At 32.8% G+C, this 21,436-nt stretch overlaps 1 protein-coding gene across 8 annotated transcripts in view; it reads right to left on the minus strand.

The window, feature by feature from the left end:
* The window catches only part of DACH1 (dachshund family transcription factor 1), a 375,913-nt gene that overhangs the window by 99,649 nt on the left and 254,828 nt on the right, over positions 1 to 21,436 (minus strand). For 4 of the 8 annotated variants that reach the window (XM_084510838.1, XM_084510840.1, XM_084510843.1 and 1 more), the window contains 2 exons: positions 9,761 to 9,896; positions 7,529 to 7,666 (listed from right to left, as the gene is read on the minus strand). In XM_084510838.1, coding sequence (XP_084366964.1) covers positions 7,529 to 7,666; positions 9,761 to 9,896 — 274 coding nt within the window. The remainder of the gene's footprint in view (positions 1 to 7,528; positions 7,667 to 9,760; positions 9,897 to 21,436) is intronic. The other 4 variants (XM_084510839.1, XM_084510842.1, XM_084510844.1 and 1 more) reach the window with 1 other exon arrangement.

Raw genomic sequence — 21,436 nt, forward strand, 5'->3', positions numbered from 1 at the left:
CATAACTTTTTAACAACAGTCCCTGAAACTATGTGTCTTTGATCACAACCTTAAAGTGAAGCTAGTTGCCTGTCAATGATTAATCTGGAGCTTCCAAGTTCTCTCAGATAGACATAGCTTCTCCTTCTCTGCACCAAATGGCTTTCACCATCCTCTTCCCCATTATGGTGTCACCCATATATATATAACACCCATAATATATATGGTGTTATATATTATGCAGGTTGTTCTGTTAACTTCTTTTAAAAGACTTCTGGCAAATATAACTTATAGAAGATCAAGTTCATCTCTTAATTATAGCTAGTCTACTTGGGAGTTTTGTGGCCAAGAATACATCTTCTCCAAAATTGTAAAGAATCACTGTGAATCAGTCTAATGTATAGTGATAGCCTGCAAGAAAACTTAGAAATATGACTGATCTCTAAAACCAAAGGAAGGAGAATCAGGCATAAAGGAAGATTTTCCTGTCTCTGTCCATTGGGATCCTAAACAACCTTTTCAAACACAAAGACAAACCTGTTCAGAGGCAGAAAATCAGTGATTAGTTTTGCAAAGTAGCTTTCTAAATAGCATAAAGAAAAAAACAATGCCAATCAACAAGATACTAGATACATCTTCAAAGTGCAGAAGCTTTTTCAGCAAAAGAAAGTTCAAAGGAAGGAACAAATCAAAACTGTTTTTCTCTGAACTATGACAGTATTGGTCCAGATCAGGAAAATCCCAAACCTTCTGTACTCAGTGAAAAAAGTATATTTGAGAATTTATTGTAGTTATACATTACATGCAATGTTAGCAGAATATGTAATAATCATGTTACTACATAGAACAAAAATATGATGATACTAATAATAAACAACAACAATGTGGAGATTTTTTTTTTTTTAAAAAAAGGAAATAACATGAAATTGATAAAAAAGAAAAAACATCAATTGTATTAAAATTACTCATACTATTTTCAAGGAAATACTATCTATGTCTAGGCTACAGATCTTCAGGCTTTTCACAAGTGATTTTTTGGAAGTGTCTTTGTGACAAGTGACTTTGCATTTGAACAATTTAGGAAAAACTTAAAGAAAACTAATTGCAGAGAACGTTATTAGCACTTAGTTTCTGTAAGTAGTCTCAAGTGGAAGACATTCTTTAAATTTTGCTGTAAGCTGTCTTTTCTGTAACAGTAACCACACATATAAAGTGACACAACTAAGGCCTAGGAGATAAATGTGTTTTGTTTTGTGTTTTGTTTGTTTGTTTTATTTTTTTTTCCATTAAAATTGAAATGTACTTATTAAAGTGTACTTATGCACATTTTTAGGAAGGATATATATATGATTCTATATCTTTAAATTCACAAAATAATTGTGTGTTTAGTAATTTCTTTAGAATTAATTTCTTGAGCATCTAGACACATCATGTATTTTTTTTTCTTTTGCAAATGCATTGCTTTGTATAGTAAAATGTAAAACTAAAAATAGCTACTTTGGAGAAAAAGAATCATATTTGTCTGGTCAAATTCAATACTGTGGCATATATGCACACATAGAGTGAACACCTATAAATTCATTGACTTAATTTCCTATAATATATCTTTCCTAGCAGCAAACACAAAGGGAACTAATGATTTAAAAATTAATGTGGCAGCATGAGAAAAAAAAAAATCCTTTCTAAGATCTTATCAATTACCACTACATCTTCTGTTTAACAATTCATTTTTAAAAAGAAATCAAAATGAATACATACATGTTTTCAAAGGGGCTTTTAACTTCCCTGTACTTTATATGTAATAAAAGACCATCAAAGGTTATAAAGACCATGTATTATAACACAGGCAAATAGTTACTATTGAAAAGAAAGAAAAGACACAAAAAATAGGGAGGGAAATACTTTTGGGAAACTTTGTGGGGCACAAAGCACAAAGGAATTACATATACAGTTTCTTTTAATAATTTGGAATAAATTGTGGGGTTTTTTTTGTGCACACGTGACAAACTTGAGTATATTTGTAGAGTCTGATATGTCCAGAATGAACTTGAGTCACATAACCACAGATTAACTGGTATACACATGTAATTGGGATGCAAAACTGCAATGAGTTCAGTTTGCCTGGGATGTTTTGGAGTAGATGTGCATTTATCAGTCAAGTGAAAACCTTTCAACAAATCTCTCATACATTGTGTCAAAACTACTACTACACTAGCAGAATAAAGGTCTTGCAAACAGACCTGCAGAAGAACTTCTTGTTTGGAGGATGGCTCAGTGAAAGTCTCTTTGTGAAATACTCTTATTTGCTACATCACTAAAAAGAATTTTCAGAATTTTGTACCACCTTTATACTCCTTCCTACAAACCCAAACTATTTTATTCAGTAATGTGAAAGGTTTCTGAGATTTCTGTGGGAAAAAAAAAAAAATAAGATAAAAAGAAAAAAAAAAATCTGGCTTCTTAGTAAATAACAACCCATTAAGAAAACAAATTGCAATTTCATTTTTCACCTTTGTCGTCCATTAACCATAATAACTTCTAATGTACTTTAAGCATTCTTGAGCCTCTTGGGCTGAAGGTAGAGACATACTAACAACCTAAAGTGTCTAAAGATTATTTCAGTGATACTGGCTTACTCTAACCTTTTATTTTATGGATCTCTGTATTATCTCTCATGTTACAAATTTGACTATATGTACTGTGTTTAGGGTCTGAGAAATATTGAAAGCTCAAATCAAGATTGATTTCACAATGTGCTAGATGATATACAGCCTAAACTCAATATGTTAAGAAGTAGAGACTGAAGAACTGAAACATGTCAATTAAAAATATATTTGTAGATAGATACCCATCAAGGTCTGTTAAAACCCTTCTATCTCCATTAAAAATGCAATATTCAGAAAAATAGATAATGTATAAAAACTGTTTTGGAAAAAAAAATGTATATACATTTTATAAATATCTCTCTGTGTGTGAATGTGTACAAAAATAAAAATAAACAAATAAAGTATGTTTACACAAGCAGTAACTGGGCAGCAGAGCTGTGAATGAAAATTCCCTTTTAGGTCAACTGCTGACAACTGCCTTTGAAATGGGACTTTTTTAGAGAACTAGCTAAAATCATAACACTGAGCAGAAACATATTTTATGCAAAGTTCTGGAGTATGTGCTTGCTGATTTTGCTTGAGGACAGGTCAGGTAGAAGAGAATATTAGATGATGTTACAAGTTCCTGAGTTTTTCATACTTCTAAAAATATTGTCATGTGTGTTTCTATATTTATCATGGTATGATGCATATTACTATATATATATATAAGTTTACTTCCGGAAATACAGACTGAATATCTATATGTAGGATGACATTATTATTAGTTCCTTTTTTGATGCTTGACTGCTAACAGTAAAATACAATTCTTAAATTAAAATGCAATATTTAAAGTATTTTCTATTTCACACTAAGGATATTTTGGAATTTGAATATTTTATTTTATAAGATAGTAGCCAGAGGACTAAGACTGTTCATATCTCTGTAGAGAGGGACATAAAAATAGAAAGAAATACTGGGACTTTTTAATATGTGGATTTGATAGAGTTATACCTTAATTGCTGCTATCATAATAGTCAAGAAGCAGTTATTGTTGATTATCTGAAAATTGCCTAAGACATTTCCATTTATATCAAAGTTAAAAAGCTTTTTTGAAAGAAATAATTTAGCTTCTTTTGTGAACTTGGTGAATATTTTATATTTTGTTATAGAAAACTCCATGAACATTTTCAACAGAGTGTCCTTCCCATAACACCTCAACTAACTTATTCAATTTAAAATGTAAGCATGACATTCAGGCTTCATTTGCTGTTGGTGTCAATCTAAAAAAATATAAATTGATGCAGACAGAAAATTCTAATCTGATGCCCTAGGGCCAAATTCAATAAAAGACTTAGGCATCTAAATTTGGTGTTAAAGCAAGTAACTTTTAGGTGTTTGTCCCCCAGAAAGAAATCTTGGGCTGACATGAGCTGGAGCTTACTGCTAGACACGTACTTGTTAGGGGGTGATATAATCTGCCAGTTCCTACAACATCACTTAACAGTATCCAAGCCAGCTACTACAAAGTGGGACCTAATGAAGTTAAGAAATAGAACTGTATTCTGTCTAAGTCAATACAAAGTATTGTGCAGCTACCTGGAGATAGCATATAGACTCTGGGTAGTGGACTGAGCTATGAATTCCACCTTGCAGATTCCCTAAGACCAGAGCCTGGGGTCATAAAGGTAAAGCTATGATGTTAAATTATACTTCTTTTTCCAACATAATGCACAGTGATTAAGGGTACTCTCCAGGAAATGTGTCAATTCTCTTCAATTCTCTTTTCTATCTATAAGGAATTAGGAATCACACCTCTAACCTTAAGGAGGTCAGGGGTAGGTGGTTAACTTTTGTAGTCTTTGTAGTAGCAACTAAATATACCTAAGAACTAAATAATACTATATATCAGCAGAAATTGAGGGATTTATCTAGAGCAAACTCTTAGGGTCATCGAAACTTTTACTGTACCTGAAAAGACTCAGTCTCTTAATTTTAAAGTAATGAATTGAATGGATCTTTTCTGATACACTGCTTATGCTTCATGTAAGTCCTTTTTTGTGCAAGATCATACCTAGTAAAAACAAATATGCATCACTGAATAACCTATAATCGTAGGTTACAAAATTAGATACTTGGTTTTGATAATGGCCATCAAGTACTTGAACTAACATCACACACTTGAACTTTCCTCCTTCTTCCCAGGATCATTTGCAGTTCTACAGCCTGCTTACAGTAAATTTTGAAAATCTGTTATGTTCTAATAATCAAAAACAAAACAAACAAACAAAAAAACTACTGGAAGTCTAGGGTAATTGACTATTTTGGATATATATTTTTAAGGTTATAACATCTTGAATTCTATATTAATTGTGAGGTGGAAGTGCTCTGCAGTGTCTCCAGCTGTCCCCCATAGTTTAGACTGGTAACCTGGCTGAAACACAACATAACTCTCAAGTCGATTTCTTTTTTTTTCTCATGGAACCCAAAGAATGGGTGAAACTTTAGATGTGTCTTGCTGGGTCTTGCCCCAGCATGAAGCTGGACATGGCCAAGTTGCATAACTGGAGTCAGAGGATGGAATATGTTCCCAGCACCCACAGTTTACATGTCATCTTTGAGAACAGAAACTCTTCCTGTTTTTCTGCAACAAATACTGACCCAGAGCCCATTGCAAATTTTCCAGTTTATTAGGCAGTAAATCAGATCCATAGAACCTAACTAGGTTCTTGGTAGGATAACGATAAACTAGTTGCAATAGAAGTTGAAAAAAAAATAAACTCATTTTTGCTAGTGACAATAAATCTGGCTGAATTTTTTAATAGAATTACATATGATCTTTGAAAACTTACACAATTCCTGGATCTGGTGAGAAAGATGATTAGCCCCTCTGACTCAACATAAATTCTCATATGTTGATCAGATGTCTCTTTTATAACTTTTTTCTCACTTTAACTTCTCTGTTGAAAACAAATAAATATTCCCTGAGTTCAGAATACTTCAGAGATTTTTGGTCTTCTCATTTCTTTGATGGAAGAGGGGACAAGAAAACACAGGACCTTTCTACTAGGAAGGATTTCTCAAGTTCTCACAGGTTCAATTAAAGGCCCTTTTATACCTGCAGCTGATACATTTGTGCCAACAAATATTTAGAAGAAAACACAGTGATGTTTAAGGTCTCATGGTACTTACTCAGAACACCTGTTCTCCACCCCCACCCCCATTTCTTTTTCTTTTGAATCAGACGATGAGGGTGATGTGGCTTCAACTTTAAGAGTACCACCACCTAAATATATTTGTTTTCCTTTTTTGATGTGATTGCATTCTGACTGATTTGCAGTGACAGAAGTAGATAATTACTATCACCACAAATATCTATAAACTAAATCACTTCTTTTAATACAGATTAGTGCAATATTAAAGTTACAGAATTGGTATGAAAGACATTATAAATGTAGTCATGACAGAAAACAATTTTTAATTTAGTATACCCTATCAATCTAGATAGCCCATGAATATTTACAATTAATTCAGTAGGCTGGAACAAAGGGAGGGGGGAGGGGGACAGGGACAGAATATCGAAGGTTTGACCTAAGGACAAAATGAATTCTCTGCAGTTTTACTGAGAACAGATCTTGGGGAAAAAAAAAAAAAAAAAAAAAAAAAAAAAAAAGTGAACTGGCAAACAGATTGGACATCTAGAATACTATTAAAAAAAAAAAAGGCTTAAAAAAATGAATGACATATAAAAATAATAGCAATTCTTAATATGTATTTCTATTTGCAGGATTTACCAGTCTGATTACACTTAAGTGAGTAACTTCCAAAGGTGAAATAAAATCATTTATGGAAATTCAAAACAAACCTATTTGATCACATCATATTTCACAGCAGGGATACAATTTGTAGGGGCTGAGCGAGGGCACAGTATAAGCTTAAGAAGGTTGTGTGTGCAATGAACCAAACTAAAGGGTTTATAAAAAAGTAATGTTTCCATTAGTTTGGGGGGTTAATCCTATTAAAAATGACACCTGTCCAAAATAGAAGTGTCCAGATTTTATTTTTTTCATATCTCACTGTTCAAACACAAGGCAGAGAAAGTATCATAGCTGATAAAATGTAAGATATGGCACAAAAGTCTTATTTTGAAATCTTTGTCGCTGTAGACATTTATCCCAAGTGCTAGTGTACCTTTTGATTTTTCTCTCGCTGTGCTCAAATAAATACTTTTTTTTTTTTCTAAGTCCCAAAGTATCTTTTCAAAGTATATTTCATATTTTTAACCACCGTTCCACCAAAATGTTCCTTGTCTATAAAAATGTTTTAAATTTTTATATATTAAGTGAACATAATGCATGAAATACACCTTTCAAAATTCTACTGCCCTTCCAAATACCCCTCTAACAACCTTGTACAGGAACTTTGAATACCAACAGAGATGAAATGGTGTCAAAATCAGTATAACTTCACGTGGACTATTCACCTAGATCAAACATGTTGGTCATATACTCAATTAAATTTAAATCCCATTATGTAATGTATACCAGCCTCATTTTATGTAATTCCCTAGTTTAATGGTTTGGTATTAGCCTTTTTATTTTTTGCACACATGGACTAATTTTCACGGTGCTCTGTCCCTTTGGGAAGTAGGTTGTTAAAGTCAGCTGGATGAAGACAGAAACTTAATACCTAAACAGAGTTGTAGAAAGGCCAGAGACACAATGGTAATATAAAACCATTTTTCACTCATCTTTCTTCGTAATATTTATGAAATTCCTCCCTCAGATAAATATTGTTCATTAAAGTCAAGCACCACAAAGTAGAAGAATCTGGGAATCTATAATCCTGTTATAATTGAATTTTTGAAACAATAATCACAGTATTAAAGGAAATCACAATTATTACTTAGCTTTTGAAACAATGCATTTTACAGTGAAACAATAAAGTACTCATATTCATATTACCTTTCTCAATGTGTATTCTTTTTGACTCATGTCCCACATCATGACCAGCCAGATCACCCTCCTTAGGTCCAGGAAGGACATTTGGTGACAAACCCATCAGCATTTGGTTCATAGATAGGCCATTCTGATGGACAGCTGCTAGACACAAGAACAGGCAGAAACAAAATCAACCATCATTTTAACAATACAATTTTTTACTTATTTTATATATTCTTCCTTTTAATTATACATGAATCCTAATAATCATGCAGTTACTTAATTAGTGCTATCAGTAGCCACACAACCAGGGAGTTTCGCTATGCCTTCCTAAAAACAGTTCATTTTCAAAAGAAGAGTTCAGTAACTTTGGACCCAATTGAATATTTGTAAACATTTTCTTATTTAACAAGAAATTAAATGCAAAATGAAACAATATGGAAAAGAATAGAAGGTTCTAAGTGAGACATTCATTATTTTGGTTATTTTTATTTTGTTTTATATGTTATCTTTTCCAAAGTACACTCTCTCACTTCCTTAAATTAAGTATTGTAACCTTCCAGCTAAGAAATTATTGTTTTTCAGAAATATACTATCTAACATCAAGTTTGCCAATAAAACTTCTAGAAAAACTCTTTCCAACTGTTCTTAAACAGAGCTTTATGATTCAAACACAGCGTGGAACCCACGACACCCCTATATCCCAATGTTTTATCCCTAAAAATTGTATTTACAAGAGGCTTACACCATCTTCAACAGACCATTTTTTCATATGTAGCCCATATTTCTGTAGTAGTTGTCTTAATCTTGTTGGCACCACAAAAGCAGATGCACATAAGAATCGCTTGTTACATTAACAGGTCAGATAAGAGAGAAAGGGTTGTTTTTTAAGTAAGCCACTGAAATGATTATTTAAGGGACTCTGTTATGATCATCGCATTGGAAGAAAAAAAGTATAGAGCTCCCACTGTTATCTGCTGGTAGGTAAGCAGAGAAAGCTAAAGTAGAAAGGAACTTTCTGTTTTATTTACTCTTTTACTTCTTTTATTTAAGGGAAAATGAAGAAGGTATTTAATAAAGCAAAAATAGATGACAATTAAAAAAATAAAAATCCATCTTTTGTTGTGCATTGGGGTTTTTTTAGCACTTTACAAAAACCTCGAGAAATAGATAGGTCATATTATATGGGATGCCAGTCTGATCTGTACTCTCAGTCATCCAAGTGATAAGAAAACAGAATTCTCAGCTTGTCATGGACAGGCCTCATTTGTTTCCTTTTGGTAAATCATTTTTCATCACATAGTAAAGACAGATCTTTCATCTGAAAGTCAGTGAAGAGCCAGCTTCCTGAGTCTGCAGAGAGCCTGAATGGAAACACTCTAAAGATCACACATCTGCATCTAACCAACGCAACTACATAATTCATAGTTATTTCTTAACTTTCTGTTTATATGGCAAATACTCCAGTTCCACCTACTGACAAATTCCACTGTGGAAATATGCCTTAAAAGCATAAAAATCTGCAACGGAGCAATAATAAAAGAAAAGGACAAGTACAATATAAATTTAAGTTAATATCCATAAAATAATGAGCATTTAAACCATCAGTTTCCAGTCTGGATTATGGAACCCAGCGTCTTTGTCACATAATTTACATCATTTACACAGAGCCTTGATAAAAATAGTATTACTCTGAGACACCATGGTTTAATTTCACTCTGCCCCTTGTAAGATATGAGGCGATAATACTCTGTATCATATGTCTCACCATTACAAGTTTTTACATTTAAAGGGTTTATAAAGTACACATATTTTAATCGATTTAAACTAATTCTTCTCTTTTCCAAGCAATTCTATGATGTCAAATGTTGCTTATGAAGTCAGATTCGATTTAGAAATCAAACTAGAGTAAACAAATTAAATAAAACTCAATTTCTTTAAAAAAAGGTTTACACTACATGTTCAGTTCTAAAAATTAATCCAGAAAATTGCTTCCTGTGTGCAATTCTGTATTTCATAGCTTGAATCTTTATGTTTAATATAACATGATGGCAGTTTATATCAGTAACTGTTATTGTAGCATCAGGTATTATGATACTGTAAACTGGGGAATATTGTGTTGGGAGATAGCTATTGCAGATGAACTTTTGAACATGATACCTATGAGATCTATTTAAGACATGGGTATTTAGGTTAGAAAAAACATCTGTCCCTAATCAAATTTAAAGTGGTGACAAGGAGAATAATGTGACCTACGGATTCTGTCTGAAGAGCTCTCAGTCCGTGCAGGAGAGCTGGACACACTGCTGCTTCGATGAGAGGATGGGTGGCTGCCAGGTCTTCGACCCTCTTCAAGAGAAGGAGCAGGAGAAGGACTGTCTGGAACACGTTCCTATACCCCATGAAAAATAAGTTCAAAAAAAGGCATGTTAAAACTAAAGCTTTGTGGCTTCCAAACATAATTTCCCTAAACTGTATCTACCTCCTAGGTCACAACCAATTTTTTTTTGCCTCTGTTGAGGTGTCCAGGATTTGCAGAGTATTATCAAAGGAAACTTAACAATTTTAGGACTCTAGATCTAGAATAGATTTTACTATTCAGCATTAAAGTTTCTCTCATCTGATCAGAATTTTAAGACACCTTCCTGACTACTTATAAAAATAAAGTTTTATTTTTTTATTTTTATTTTTTTTTAGTCACTTGAAATCAGTATGCTGTTGACCCTATGTCTGAAACTGTTGTCCAAATGCATCTTGAACTCCAGCAGGCTCAGTGCTATGACCACTGCCCTGGGAAGCCTGTTCCAGTGCCCTCTCAATGAAGAATATTTTTCTAATATTCAGCCTGAACCTCCCCTGACAAGGCTTTTTTCCCTCAGGTCCTGTTGCCAGAGAGAAGAGATCAGCATCTTCCCCCCTCAGCTGTCATTGTGAGGAAGATGTAGGCTGCCATGTAGGCCCCTCAGTCTCCCCTCCTCTAGGCTGAACAAACCAAGTTATGATAGCCGCTCCTCATATGTCTTCCCCTTCACCACCTTTGTAGCCTTAATTTTATTTCTGTACATATTTGCAATCAAATATTGTTCAGTGTACTTCAGGGTTTGAGCTATAAATTCCATTCTTAGTCATACCCATTTGTAAGTGTTAAATACATGGGAGCAAGTAGTATCTACTTACTGACTGTATTGTATCATTTTAATCAGTGCTCAGAAGCAGTGACACACAATTCAGCTCCTAGAAGCAAGGACAGTGATACTGTAGTTTGTCATACAAGCTATTGAGATGATTGGCTAACATAGGTGTGTATCCTAATTTCTGTTTGGATTGTTCACATAGACAAAAACTCCTCTTCTTTAGGCTAAACAAACCAAGTGATGTTGGCCACTTCTCATAAGTCTTGTGCTCTAGACCCTTCACCATCTATGTAGCCCTCCTTTGGGGTTTTCTAATAGTTTTATGTTTTTCTTATATTGTGGCACCCAAAATTGCACACAGTACTTGAGGTGAGACTGCACCAGCGCAGAGTAAAGTCAAACAAATGCTTCCCTTGACCTTGGAATGGTGTGCTTGATGCACCCCAAGATATGGTTGGCTCTTTTGGCTTCCAGGGCACACTGTTGACTCATAATCAAATTCCCATCATCCAAAACCCACAGATCCCTCTCCATGGGGCTGCTATCTACCCTCTCACCCCCTGTACATATATCCAGGACTGCCCTTTCCCAGGTGCAGAATCTGGCACTTGCACTTGCTTGTCATATTGTCTTGTTAAACTTAAAGTCCAAATGTCTGCTAAAACTATGAAGCACAAACCTGGAATGAACCACACTTATTCTTACATTGTTTTTCATTTTTGGCTTTGTAACTACTTCAAAGAGGGGGAAAAATGCCCACCCACGTTTCTCTATCAAGAGGAAAGCATAGCTGGGAGGAGCTAAAATGTGCCTCAAGATGTCCCTTGATTCTGAAAGTTAGAACATGAAGACTGTGATTGTTTGATCTGCTGTATGAGAACTGTAGCAGGGAGAAACATCCAATATTTACAAAGAACTTTGAAAGATACAATGAATAAAGAGAGATGAGTTCAGAATAGTCCTTCACAGAAAATTATCTGTCTTCCCCTGCAGTTTCCTGTTTAGTGCTAATAGCTCCCAAGATTGTCATTGCTAAAATAGGTGTGAATTAGGTTGTTTTGGTTAAATACTGATAAAAATAAATAATTCTTATAATGGAAATCTAGTCAGGGGCCTGAAAATGTTAAACTAACTAACTAACTTCCTTTCTTCCTTCCTTCCTTCCTTCCTTCCTTCCTTCCTTCCTTCCTTCCTTCCTTCCTTCCTTCCTTCCTTCCTTCCTTCCTTCCTTCCTTCCTTCCTTTCAATTGAAATTCTGGTTTCTAATGAAACTAACAAAGAGGCTGTATACACTCAACTCCTTAAAAGCTTTCAATAATGAAATAATACACAATATGTTTAATAACATATATGAAAGCTTCCTGATGCAAATGTCTTAAAGGTGTTTGTTTATTTTTCTGAAGAGAAAACACTTTAGCAGCAGTCATTGCTCTTCATGCACAACAGGTAGATGAATATTTATTTTGTTTAATGCATTGTTGAATGCTATGAAACAGCAACAAAACTATCAATAGTAATCAATAGATCCAGGTAAGCTTTATAATAAATATTTGCTAAACTTGAGATTGTGATTACAAAGGGATTCAATGGGCTTATTGATGGAGTGGAAGAAGACCTTTCAGAGCAATGTATCAAGACATTCAAGTGGATTCCACTTTAATAGACTAGGATTTTTAAGTCAAAAACATTGATGAGGATAGTTTAACTGCATCATAGCTCTAGGCTTATTATGACTTTGATTGTATTTATATGTCCATGAACTGGGAATTCAAGAGGAGGATTATAGTTAAGATGTTTTCCAAATGTAGAAGATTTATTTCTTTAGATTTAAGCGGATTTAAGCATGCACAGTGTACAGATTTGGTATAAACTGAAACACAGTATATCTAATCATTCATTTAATATATAATTTCATTGTTTGGCATGCAATATATTGTTCTTAGAAGGGTTTCATTAAAATGAAATCCAGTGAGCATGTAAGATTTGAATACAGAGCTGCAGAGTAAATTAATTTATTTAAACAGCTTAATTTGTTTATCCTATTTATTTATGTGCGCTTTTACAGCATGTATTATGAGATGGAGAGACCAAAAAGAATGCACAGGACAGAAAAATATAATTATCATGCAAACAAAACAGATAATGAGTTTTATTCATATATAATATGACATAGCAGAAAAACTCTATGAGAAAAATATATATACTGGCTTTATCAATTCATTTTTAGAATACCCTTTAACCTAACAAGAAATAGGATTGCAGAAATGGGGAATGAATTAATTGAATAACTTAACTCATTTTTTATATCCTTGCTTCATAATTCAACAATCAATAGTATAGTCCATAGCAATTTTTTGTCTTTATCAAAACTAGCTGCAATAATAAATGGAAATTCTGCTAATAATATAATGAAATCCTCTGTAGCTCTAAAAAGTCACAGTGATAAACTAATGGTGCTGGAATATCAATATAAACTGTCTTCCTTACTACAGATTTTTGTGTATAAAAGATGGATTCTGTCTGTGGTAAAATATTAACTTTACATTTATAATTACTTCACTTAAATTTTCTCAGAAAAAGAAATGTGCAAAAATGTATTCGATAAGTAATTCAGATGATCAGAACTTTTTTTTGTAACATCTGCTAAATGTCACTTTTGTATAAATAAGAAAACAATAAAGAATTATTTTTGGTGTTAAAATCCTGGCACTAGAAAACATCTAGGATATGGTCCGTTATCCATTATTTTTCCTAAAACTTGTTCATTCTTAGGACAAACTCAATTCAACTTAATTAAAAATATTTCTAGAGAATCTGGTGTTGGCTTGTAATGTCATTACAGTAGTTGTCTTCTAGCAAACAAACAAACAAACAAAAAGAAATTGAGTGACTTTATTTCAAATGTTTTGCTAAAAATGTAGTTATAAGAAGAAAACCATGAGGGGTTCAGTTTGAAATAGACAAATCTGTTTGTTGGTATCTAAATGCAGCTTTGACACATTAGATAGATATGAAACTTCAGAGACAACCATATTCAGGATGAAGGTGCAAGTGTCTCAGTCAATTGAGATATACACAGTAAAGCCAGTGTAGCCTCATCCAAAACAAGATACCTATGGTTTAATTCAACTGCTCACATGCAGATATTCAGTGCCATTTGAGACACAGAAGAATTTTGAGATGTCCATAGTAAATTGACATGCAGAACCTACAAAAAATCCAGGTGGCAGCAAGATGCCAAAAACATTCTTTACATATAGGCTGATAAGATGAATAGATCCTAAAACTCAATATTTACCAGAAAACAAGAAATGCAGAATTATTTATCACTTGGAAAATATAATCCCCGCTAACCAACTTTTTCTCCGTTCTTTGCTTGCTTACTCATAAGAAAACGTAGTGTGAACAATGTAGTGCATATGTTGCAATTTAAGATATGTTGAGCCAACATTTCAAAATACTCAGGCATCAGAAGTGGAGGCTATAATAAGCAAATGGGCAATGCACTTATAAGGGACAAATTCAGAGATTTAGAGCCAAATTTATTTCAATATTCTTTACAATTATTTGCAAATAATGAATTCTAAGTATTTAAGAATCTCATGTTTAACTCTTCCAAAAATTCTTCTACCATACTTGGAACATTCACTACAGGGACAGCTGTGTTCTTACCCCACTTACCCCACTGATATTACAAGTTACAGACCCTCAATATCAAGTCCATTTTATAAATAACAGTTCTTGTTCTTGTGAAAAGGTGGTTGTTGTTTGTTTGTTTGTTTTTATTATTATTATTTAATTTTTGTTTGTTTGTTTTATTATTATTGTTTGTTTTTTTGTTTGTTTGTTTTTTCAAGAACATAACCCACAACTGTCTCAGTCTGTCCAAGTAAAACAGAAATGTCTTGCTGTACTTATCAACACCCCTCTACATTTTTCAAACAGCTTTTTGCATAGACGCAAAGACTCATTCCTAAGTAAATTCTTATTAAGAGTTATCTGAAAATATTAGAACCAGAATGGTACCAATATGGTAACCAGAACACCATACACATTTCTTCCTTATATATGTTTTTTTCTTCTTACCAGGTACTAAAAAGTAGTTATTCAACATAAATCTATTTAAATCTTTTTTTTCTGCTCCAGCAGCAAAAAATTCATTCTTTGGAAAGTGCAACCTTACCAGAAGTCTTACCCAAATACCTACCATCAGGTAAAGTTGATGGAGTTCAACTGTTGGTCCCTTTATCACTATCCTAAATTATATATTTCAGGTAATACATATAGGATTAATTAATCTGCTCCTAAAATGATGGACAAGGAAGTATACCTTCTAGGTTTTCACCACTTCAGCCTTCCCACAAACGTTCTTTTATTCTTCACCATTCCCATTCCTTAGCGACAAAGTTCCAGAATCATTCTAATAAAATTTGAATGTGACTACCTCCAATAGCCATCCATTTTTATTTTATTTTTTTTTAAATCTTCTGCATATTTCTCTCCTACAGGTAATTTTAGTCTTTCTCTTTTGTTCTAATCTGCTTCTCCATAAGACTCATCTCTTGGGCTTAGTCATCCTTTAAATTTAGGCACAGACTGAGTTTTAGACATACAACTGAGATTATCTGAAAAGATACATCATTATTAATACTATTCACCTTTCTTGATGCTCTTCAGTGTTGAGCAAACTCTTTTAAGGACATTTCTTTTTTAAGTCATGCAGAAGACAAAATCATGTCCAATGTCATACTTTTCAATAGTTTGGGTGACTTCCTACTGGGGGAAGGATACATGACAAAAAATGTTCCATACACTGTTAATTTTCAAAATTAAAAATAGGTTTTTGTTTGTTTGTTTGTTTTTGTGATAAAATTATAATCATCTCTTTCCAAATGACCAAAGCACAGCTTCTTACTCTTTCGTTAACTACTTGACCCATTTTGAACTTGAGTTGACAACTATGTCAGGAATGGCTTTCTTGTGAAATGACATACTTATTTGATATTGTACTAGTTGAAAGACTGAAAGAAGTGAATCTCTCAGCTCTTTTTTATATTCCTTGTAAACAGGACATTTTGCTTTTACAGTTTTATCTTTCCTTGAGCTTTAGCCTATAGTGCTATCAGACTCCAAATTAATGTTTAGTCTGAAGAAGTACAAGATGTTAATAATTATTTCTTAACTTCCTCGGTCACTACTATAAAATTGGTGTTCATTCAAGCTGTCTGAATGCTACACATTTTTATTTTCTGTTTCTGTTTTTGAATAGCACTATCAGCTTATCTGATCTTGCTGATATCTCACTGATGCAAATGTTGTCTTGTTGTCTTTTTTTTCTATTCTTTTATTACACACGTTTCTAATCCCAATCAAAATTCACAACTTCAAATGTTTTGTATTGTCATTAATTATACTATTGAGGTTTTTGTTATAATATTTGCCTTTTTATCTATTTTTGATATTTTTCATCTGCATTTTTTCATTTTTTTCTACCTTACTGATAACTGATACCACAAAATGTAGAAAGTGATTAATAGACAAAAAGACTATAGATTTGTTTGATTTTTATTTCTCTCTTTACTGCATGATCATTGGGAATATCAGCAGAAGTTAACTGGCTAGAAGGAAAAACAGACTAACAAGTAACAGTTTAACTATTATTTCAACCAAATCCCTTGAAATCATGGTCTGTACATAAAGCATAGCCAGGTGATGAGTTTCACAGGCCACAACAGATTTAAAAAGAGAGAGAGAGAGAAAGGCTAGCTGTCCTAGTGAAACCAGAGCAGCACCTGGTATTGCAATAATGACGAAGCAGGATCATTTCTGGAAGTGTCACTGAGCTTCTGGATTCTGTGTGTTCTCATTAAAATGTCCTGACAACTATTTTGGAACCACTTCTTATTTGAATGTATCCTTTCAACTGAATTCAAACTCAATTCTTTTTTGCCTTGGAAAATACATATTTGGACTATATGTGTGTATATATATATATATATATATATATATATATACACACGTATATATACGTATTCCTATATATTCCTCTATGGTATACAATGCACATAGGCATTTATGTATGCAACATGCAAACGCATAGACATGCAAAAAACTTCTTCAAATTGAATTATCACTTTCTTATTGGCAGGTTGGACAGACTTTTCTTCATTTTTTCCCCCTCTCTTTCTCTGAAAATCAGGTCTTACTTGAAAAATAAAAACATTTAAGAATAAGAAGCAGTGGTATGAATTCATTCCACAAGGTCAATCAAAACTGTAGATCCAGCCAAACACCAAGAATGAGATTCATTTAGCTAAATGTAGTTGTCTACAGTACAAATATCTACATCTGAGCTTCTCACCTTAGGCTTATTGTTTTTCCATACATTTATCCTTCAAGGTACAATTCACTTCACTCTATAAAGTAGATATCTAAAAAAGGTTCAATGAGTTGTGCCTTAGAAGACAGCAAAATGAATCCCATCCATTGTACCTCATGGTCATTTTAAATCAAATTAATTTTACATCACATACATAGTTCTCTGTTACACATATGCAAATTGACAAGCAGAAAAAAATATATACTATCTTCTCTGTATCATGTGAGACATTTATCTGCAGATATTTGCTTTACACAAATCACTTCACATAAGCATACTGTTTAAACAGTAATAGAATCCCGTATTATACCAACAAAGACATTATTCCCAGTTACATGCCAGGTACACAGGAACCATCCTCTAAGTCCATAATAAAACAATCTGTAAGATCTTCTTACACTAAATAAACTAACAGTACTAGAAGTGTTCATATACATATTTATGTTAACTTAAAGAAAGAAAGATTCTGACTAGCTTGGTGATTTTCTCTATTATGCACAAGTTCATACGTACAATTTTAAGATATACTATTCTTTGTGGTCACAACAAAAAGAAAATTAAATATTAATTGTTTTTCCAGTCTAAACATCTAAAGCTAGATATTTCAGGAGCTAGTAAGTGTTCTTAGATTTATTCTAGACTACTTAGAGTATTTTCTTTACTATTAGTAAATATGTACCACTATTTACGTTTTTTTTATATATATTAAATCAAAATTCTCTTTATACAAAGAATTGCTATGTCATATGTATCAGATAACGAAGAAATGAAAATAGCTTCATTCACAAATTGAAGAAAACTACTTTAAAGTAACAACACGCAAATGTCTCTAGAAATAATAAGTTATCTGAAAAATCAGGCTTTTTTCATTAGGCATTCAAAAAAGTTCATTTTTAGCAATTTGGCATATAACTATTTTGGCCTCAATAATTTTCTGTAAAATGAATATAGTATACGTCATGTTGCAAATATGTATCCACCACTCTTTGCGTGTTATGTTTCTGTAAGGCACAGAAGTGTCCATAGGAAACTTCTGCATTCCACACCAGATTCAGGAAAAAAAAAAAAAAAAAAAAAAAAAAAAAAAGTTAAATGAGACAGACACTGATTTAAAAAAAAAAAAAATCAAATTCTGAACAACTAACCATTTACTGAATGAGGTAGGGGTCCTGTGGAAAAATATAATATGTGATTGTGAATTTAAAATTTTACCATAACACTACGAAATGCAACGTCATAACTTTAAAGTTGCAGGGGCATTCTAGCATTTCCTGACATTGTCTTTTGAAATTTGAGGATGGTCCTTTAATGAATGTTATTTAATGGATGTTATGGCTTTGGATGTTATTTTATTCATTGCATCCAGAGAGACACTTTTAAAGATTTTTCAGTATATTCAGTATATATTTTCAGTCTGATATCAGAAGGCAATTCTGGCAGTCTTCTTCAGTTTATAGCACAGGAAAATTGACTTTATTAGTAACAACAGCGAAGTGGAATGGTTTTCTATCCGGGATGTCTAATTGTATTTTCAGGGTACTTCCTATGCCTTTTTCTCTACGGGGTGGTGTGTCAGCCAATTTTAAGAGATAATTTAACTAATACCGTTAAAAAATAAAAAAAATAAAATAAAAATAAAAAAAAAAATAAAAAACACCGTTTCCATAACTGGAAAATAAGTTATCAGTAAACTCTTCTACACTGAAATACTGTGGCCAATATATTTTAGGTTTAAAACTCTGCACTACACTCAAGGCTATTTACACAGTAGTCATAGAAGACTTCTACAATCCCTTTCTCTGCTGTCTACACCCTCAATGAAGTGAACCTGTTCATTTTTTTCTTACAGTCATCTTCCTTTCAGGTCCACTCTCTGAACTTCCTCACCACCATTCTCCCTTGAAATTTGTAAATGTATGTTGTTCCTATGTCATTGTATAGCAGTTTAGTATTTCTTCTCTTGGTCTATTATTCGGACTTTCTGGCAGCAATTACAGGCAAAAAAATATATAGGAACATCAAATATGTTAATAGTAATACACATGTATTTTCAGTGAAAGATGGAAAAGTAGAAGAATGTTAAAATAAAATTTCATATCAGAATAAAAATTCATATCAGCCTATAAAATCAACTGTCATCTGCTATCTTAGTTTATTAATTTCATTGTCAATTTCTGCTGTTGGATGACAAGAAGGCAACCAGTGCTGTGACATATTTAGAGAATTAGAAAAATTTAGTTTCATGTATTTAAGATACAGTGGAAACCTACTATGCCAATGGTTACTTTTTCAAATGAAGTTATTCTTTACTTTGTGTGTGTGTGTGTGTATGTTTTGTGTTTTTTGTTTTGTTTTGTTTTGTTTTGTTTTTCCCACTGTATTCTTATTTTTTCCCATAACTATTAGTAATATTCCATGGACAAAGTGCAATTTTTAATTCTGGAATTCTGCTCTGTTCTAACTATCAGAGTAGAATTTTTCATGTTGCTATTAATATAAGACATGTCCATAATATTTTCATATATCTTTCTACTGACTGAAAAAAAAATATATATATGATGTAGTGAAACTGCTAACAATCTGAGCCTTTGAAAACAGGTGATGAAAGCCACCTCATATCTAAAGCATCCCCAGGTCACAGCTGTCACACCGCTATTCATTGCTGTCACAGTCTGCTTTCCCTGGTTGTTGTTGCTCTCCTCTTATTCATCCAACTCATATATCTAAACATTCCGTCACAAAACAACATCTAATGTTTGTCTTATGTTCGAAAGGGCAAAAAACTATTCTGAAATATAATTCTGAAGATTTTAGAGCTCAGAGTTCATTGCCAAAAAAAAAAAAAAAAAGTGTTGCTTTCTAAGTTTTCCCTTATAATTTAGTCTTTGTCTCATCTCCTGAACACAGCAGGATAAAATGTTTGGTTATAAATGATCTCAGCTTTATCCCACCTTTTTATCATGAAGAAATTAAATATTACCCAGTAATAGAAACGCATTTTAAGCTTTGTGAGTTTAAAGATAACAACACTAACTGTGAACTCAGTGAATTGGAAAAAAAGGTCAGCAAGTCATCCACTGTGGCACTGTTCACAGTTCTAGTATCCAGTAAACCAGGTTATTTATAAGCTGAAGACTCCTGTTTTCTAAGACTGAATTTCATTTCCATTTACTTAATTAGATATGGTAACTCTGGATTTACTTTTCAGAGTAGAAATTTCTCATAGGTTATCTAACTTCAAAGTTTAAACTTATATAGTACTCTAATTTCAAATCTACACTGACATTTCAGGTTATAAAGATTAGCTTAACAATGAGTGATTCACAGTCCTTTTAAATCAGCTTCTGTAAAATTGTAATTGAGGAAAAGTATTTAAGTAAACCAAGGTTAAAAGATCGATCCAGAAGATAATGAAAACAAAGCCAAAGAGCCTAAAAATATAGCAGTATAAGGAAAATATTATTCTAATAACAAACATTCTTGTAAAAGAGAGCAACTTCACTGTTTATCCATTCCTACAAAAATAAAGGAAAAGCAGATTTGACCTTCTCACTTAGATCTATTCTCTAAAATATTTATTTTAGTTGTAGTAAAAGCTATTATTCATTGCTAGTGTAAGGTTCCGAAAGTATGCTGATTGAAGTTTGCTTCTCAACTTCTCAGTGCGTATAATTCAACAGGCACTAAACTCACAGCCTCTGATTATTTCTAGTGAGGGAAAGGTAAATTTCCAGCAATGTTATTTCCATGCTGATGGGAAGAAAATCCCCCAAACAATAACCTTGAGTTTTTATGTTGATCAGGTTTTGTTTTCAATCCAGTTTAGTATTAAAAAACAGGAGCATAATAGGCTGTGTTCTCTCTATCCACATGACCATATTCATCTTTCCTAGGCAAAAGCAGAGGACATGAATCTAGAGTTATGGTGTACCACAAAGATGCTGAAGAGTAGAAAAGTATGTATAAGTTCCCGAGCCTTAAAGAATTACTGAAATAATTATATGCAGCAAGATGTGAGTTTTGTATGGCAGTTTATCACTCTTTTATTTACATATTTACCTTTAATATAAATGTATAGTGGGTAGTACGCTACATATTTTGACTGAAGATACAGCAGTGCTTAGATAGTGTCTCCATCAGGTTCTATGTAAATGTCCCTAAACCATGAACTTAAATGTATAAACATTAAAAAAAAAAAAAAAATGTATTTCACTTCTGAGTGAGAAAGCGCTTCAAAAAAGAACATAAGTTAATTTGGCCATTTAAAAACACTTAATTATAAATCCACGTCTTTCCAGTTACTTGTTATGTGCAAACCAGATGGGAACATCAAACCTGTTTTGTTAAATAATGTGCAAAATGTTATGAGAGGAGCTGCACAAAAGTTGGTTGCTATGATGAAGATTTTTGTAGCATAAA

The sequence above is a fragment of the Aythya ferina genome, assembly GCF_964211825.1.
Source record: "Aythya ferina genome assembly, chromosome: 1".
NCBI lineage: Eukaryota > Metazoa > Chordata > Aves > Anseriformes > Anatidae > Aythya > Aythya ferina.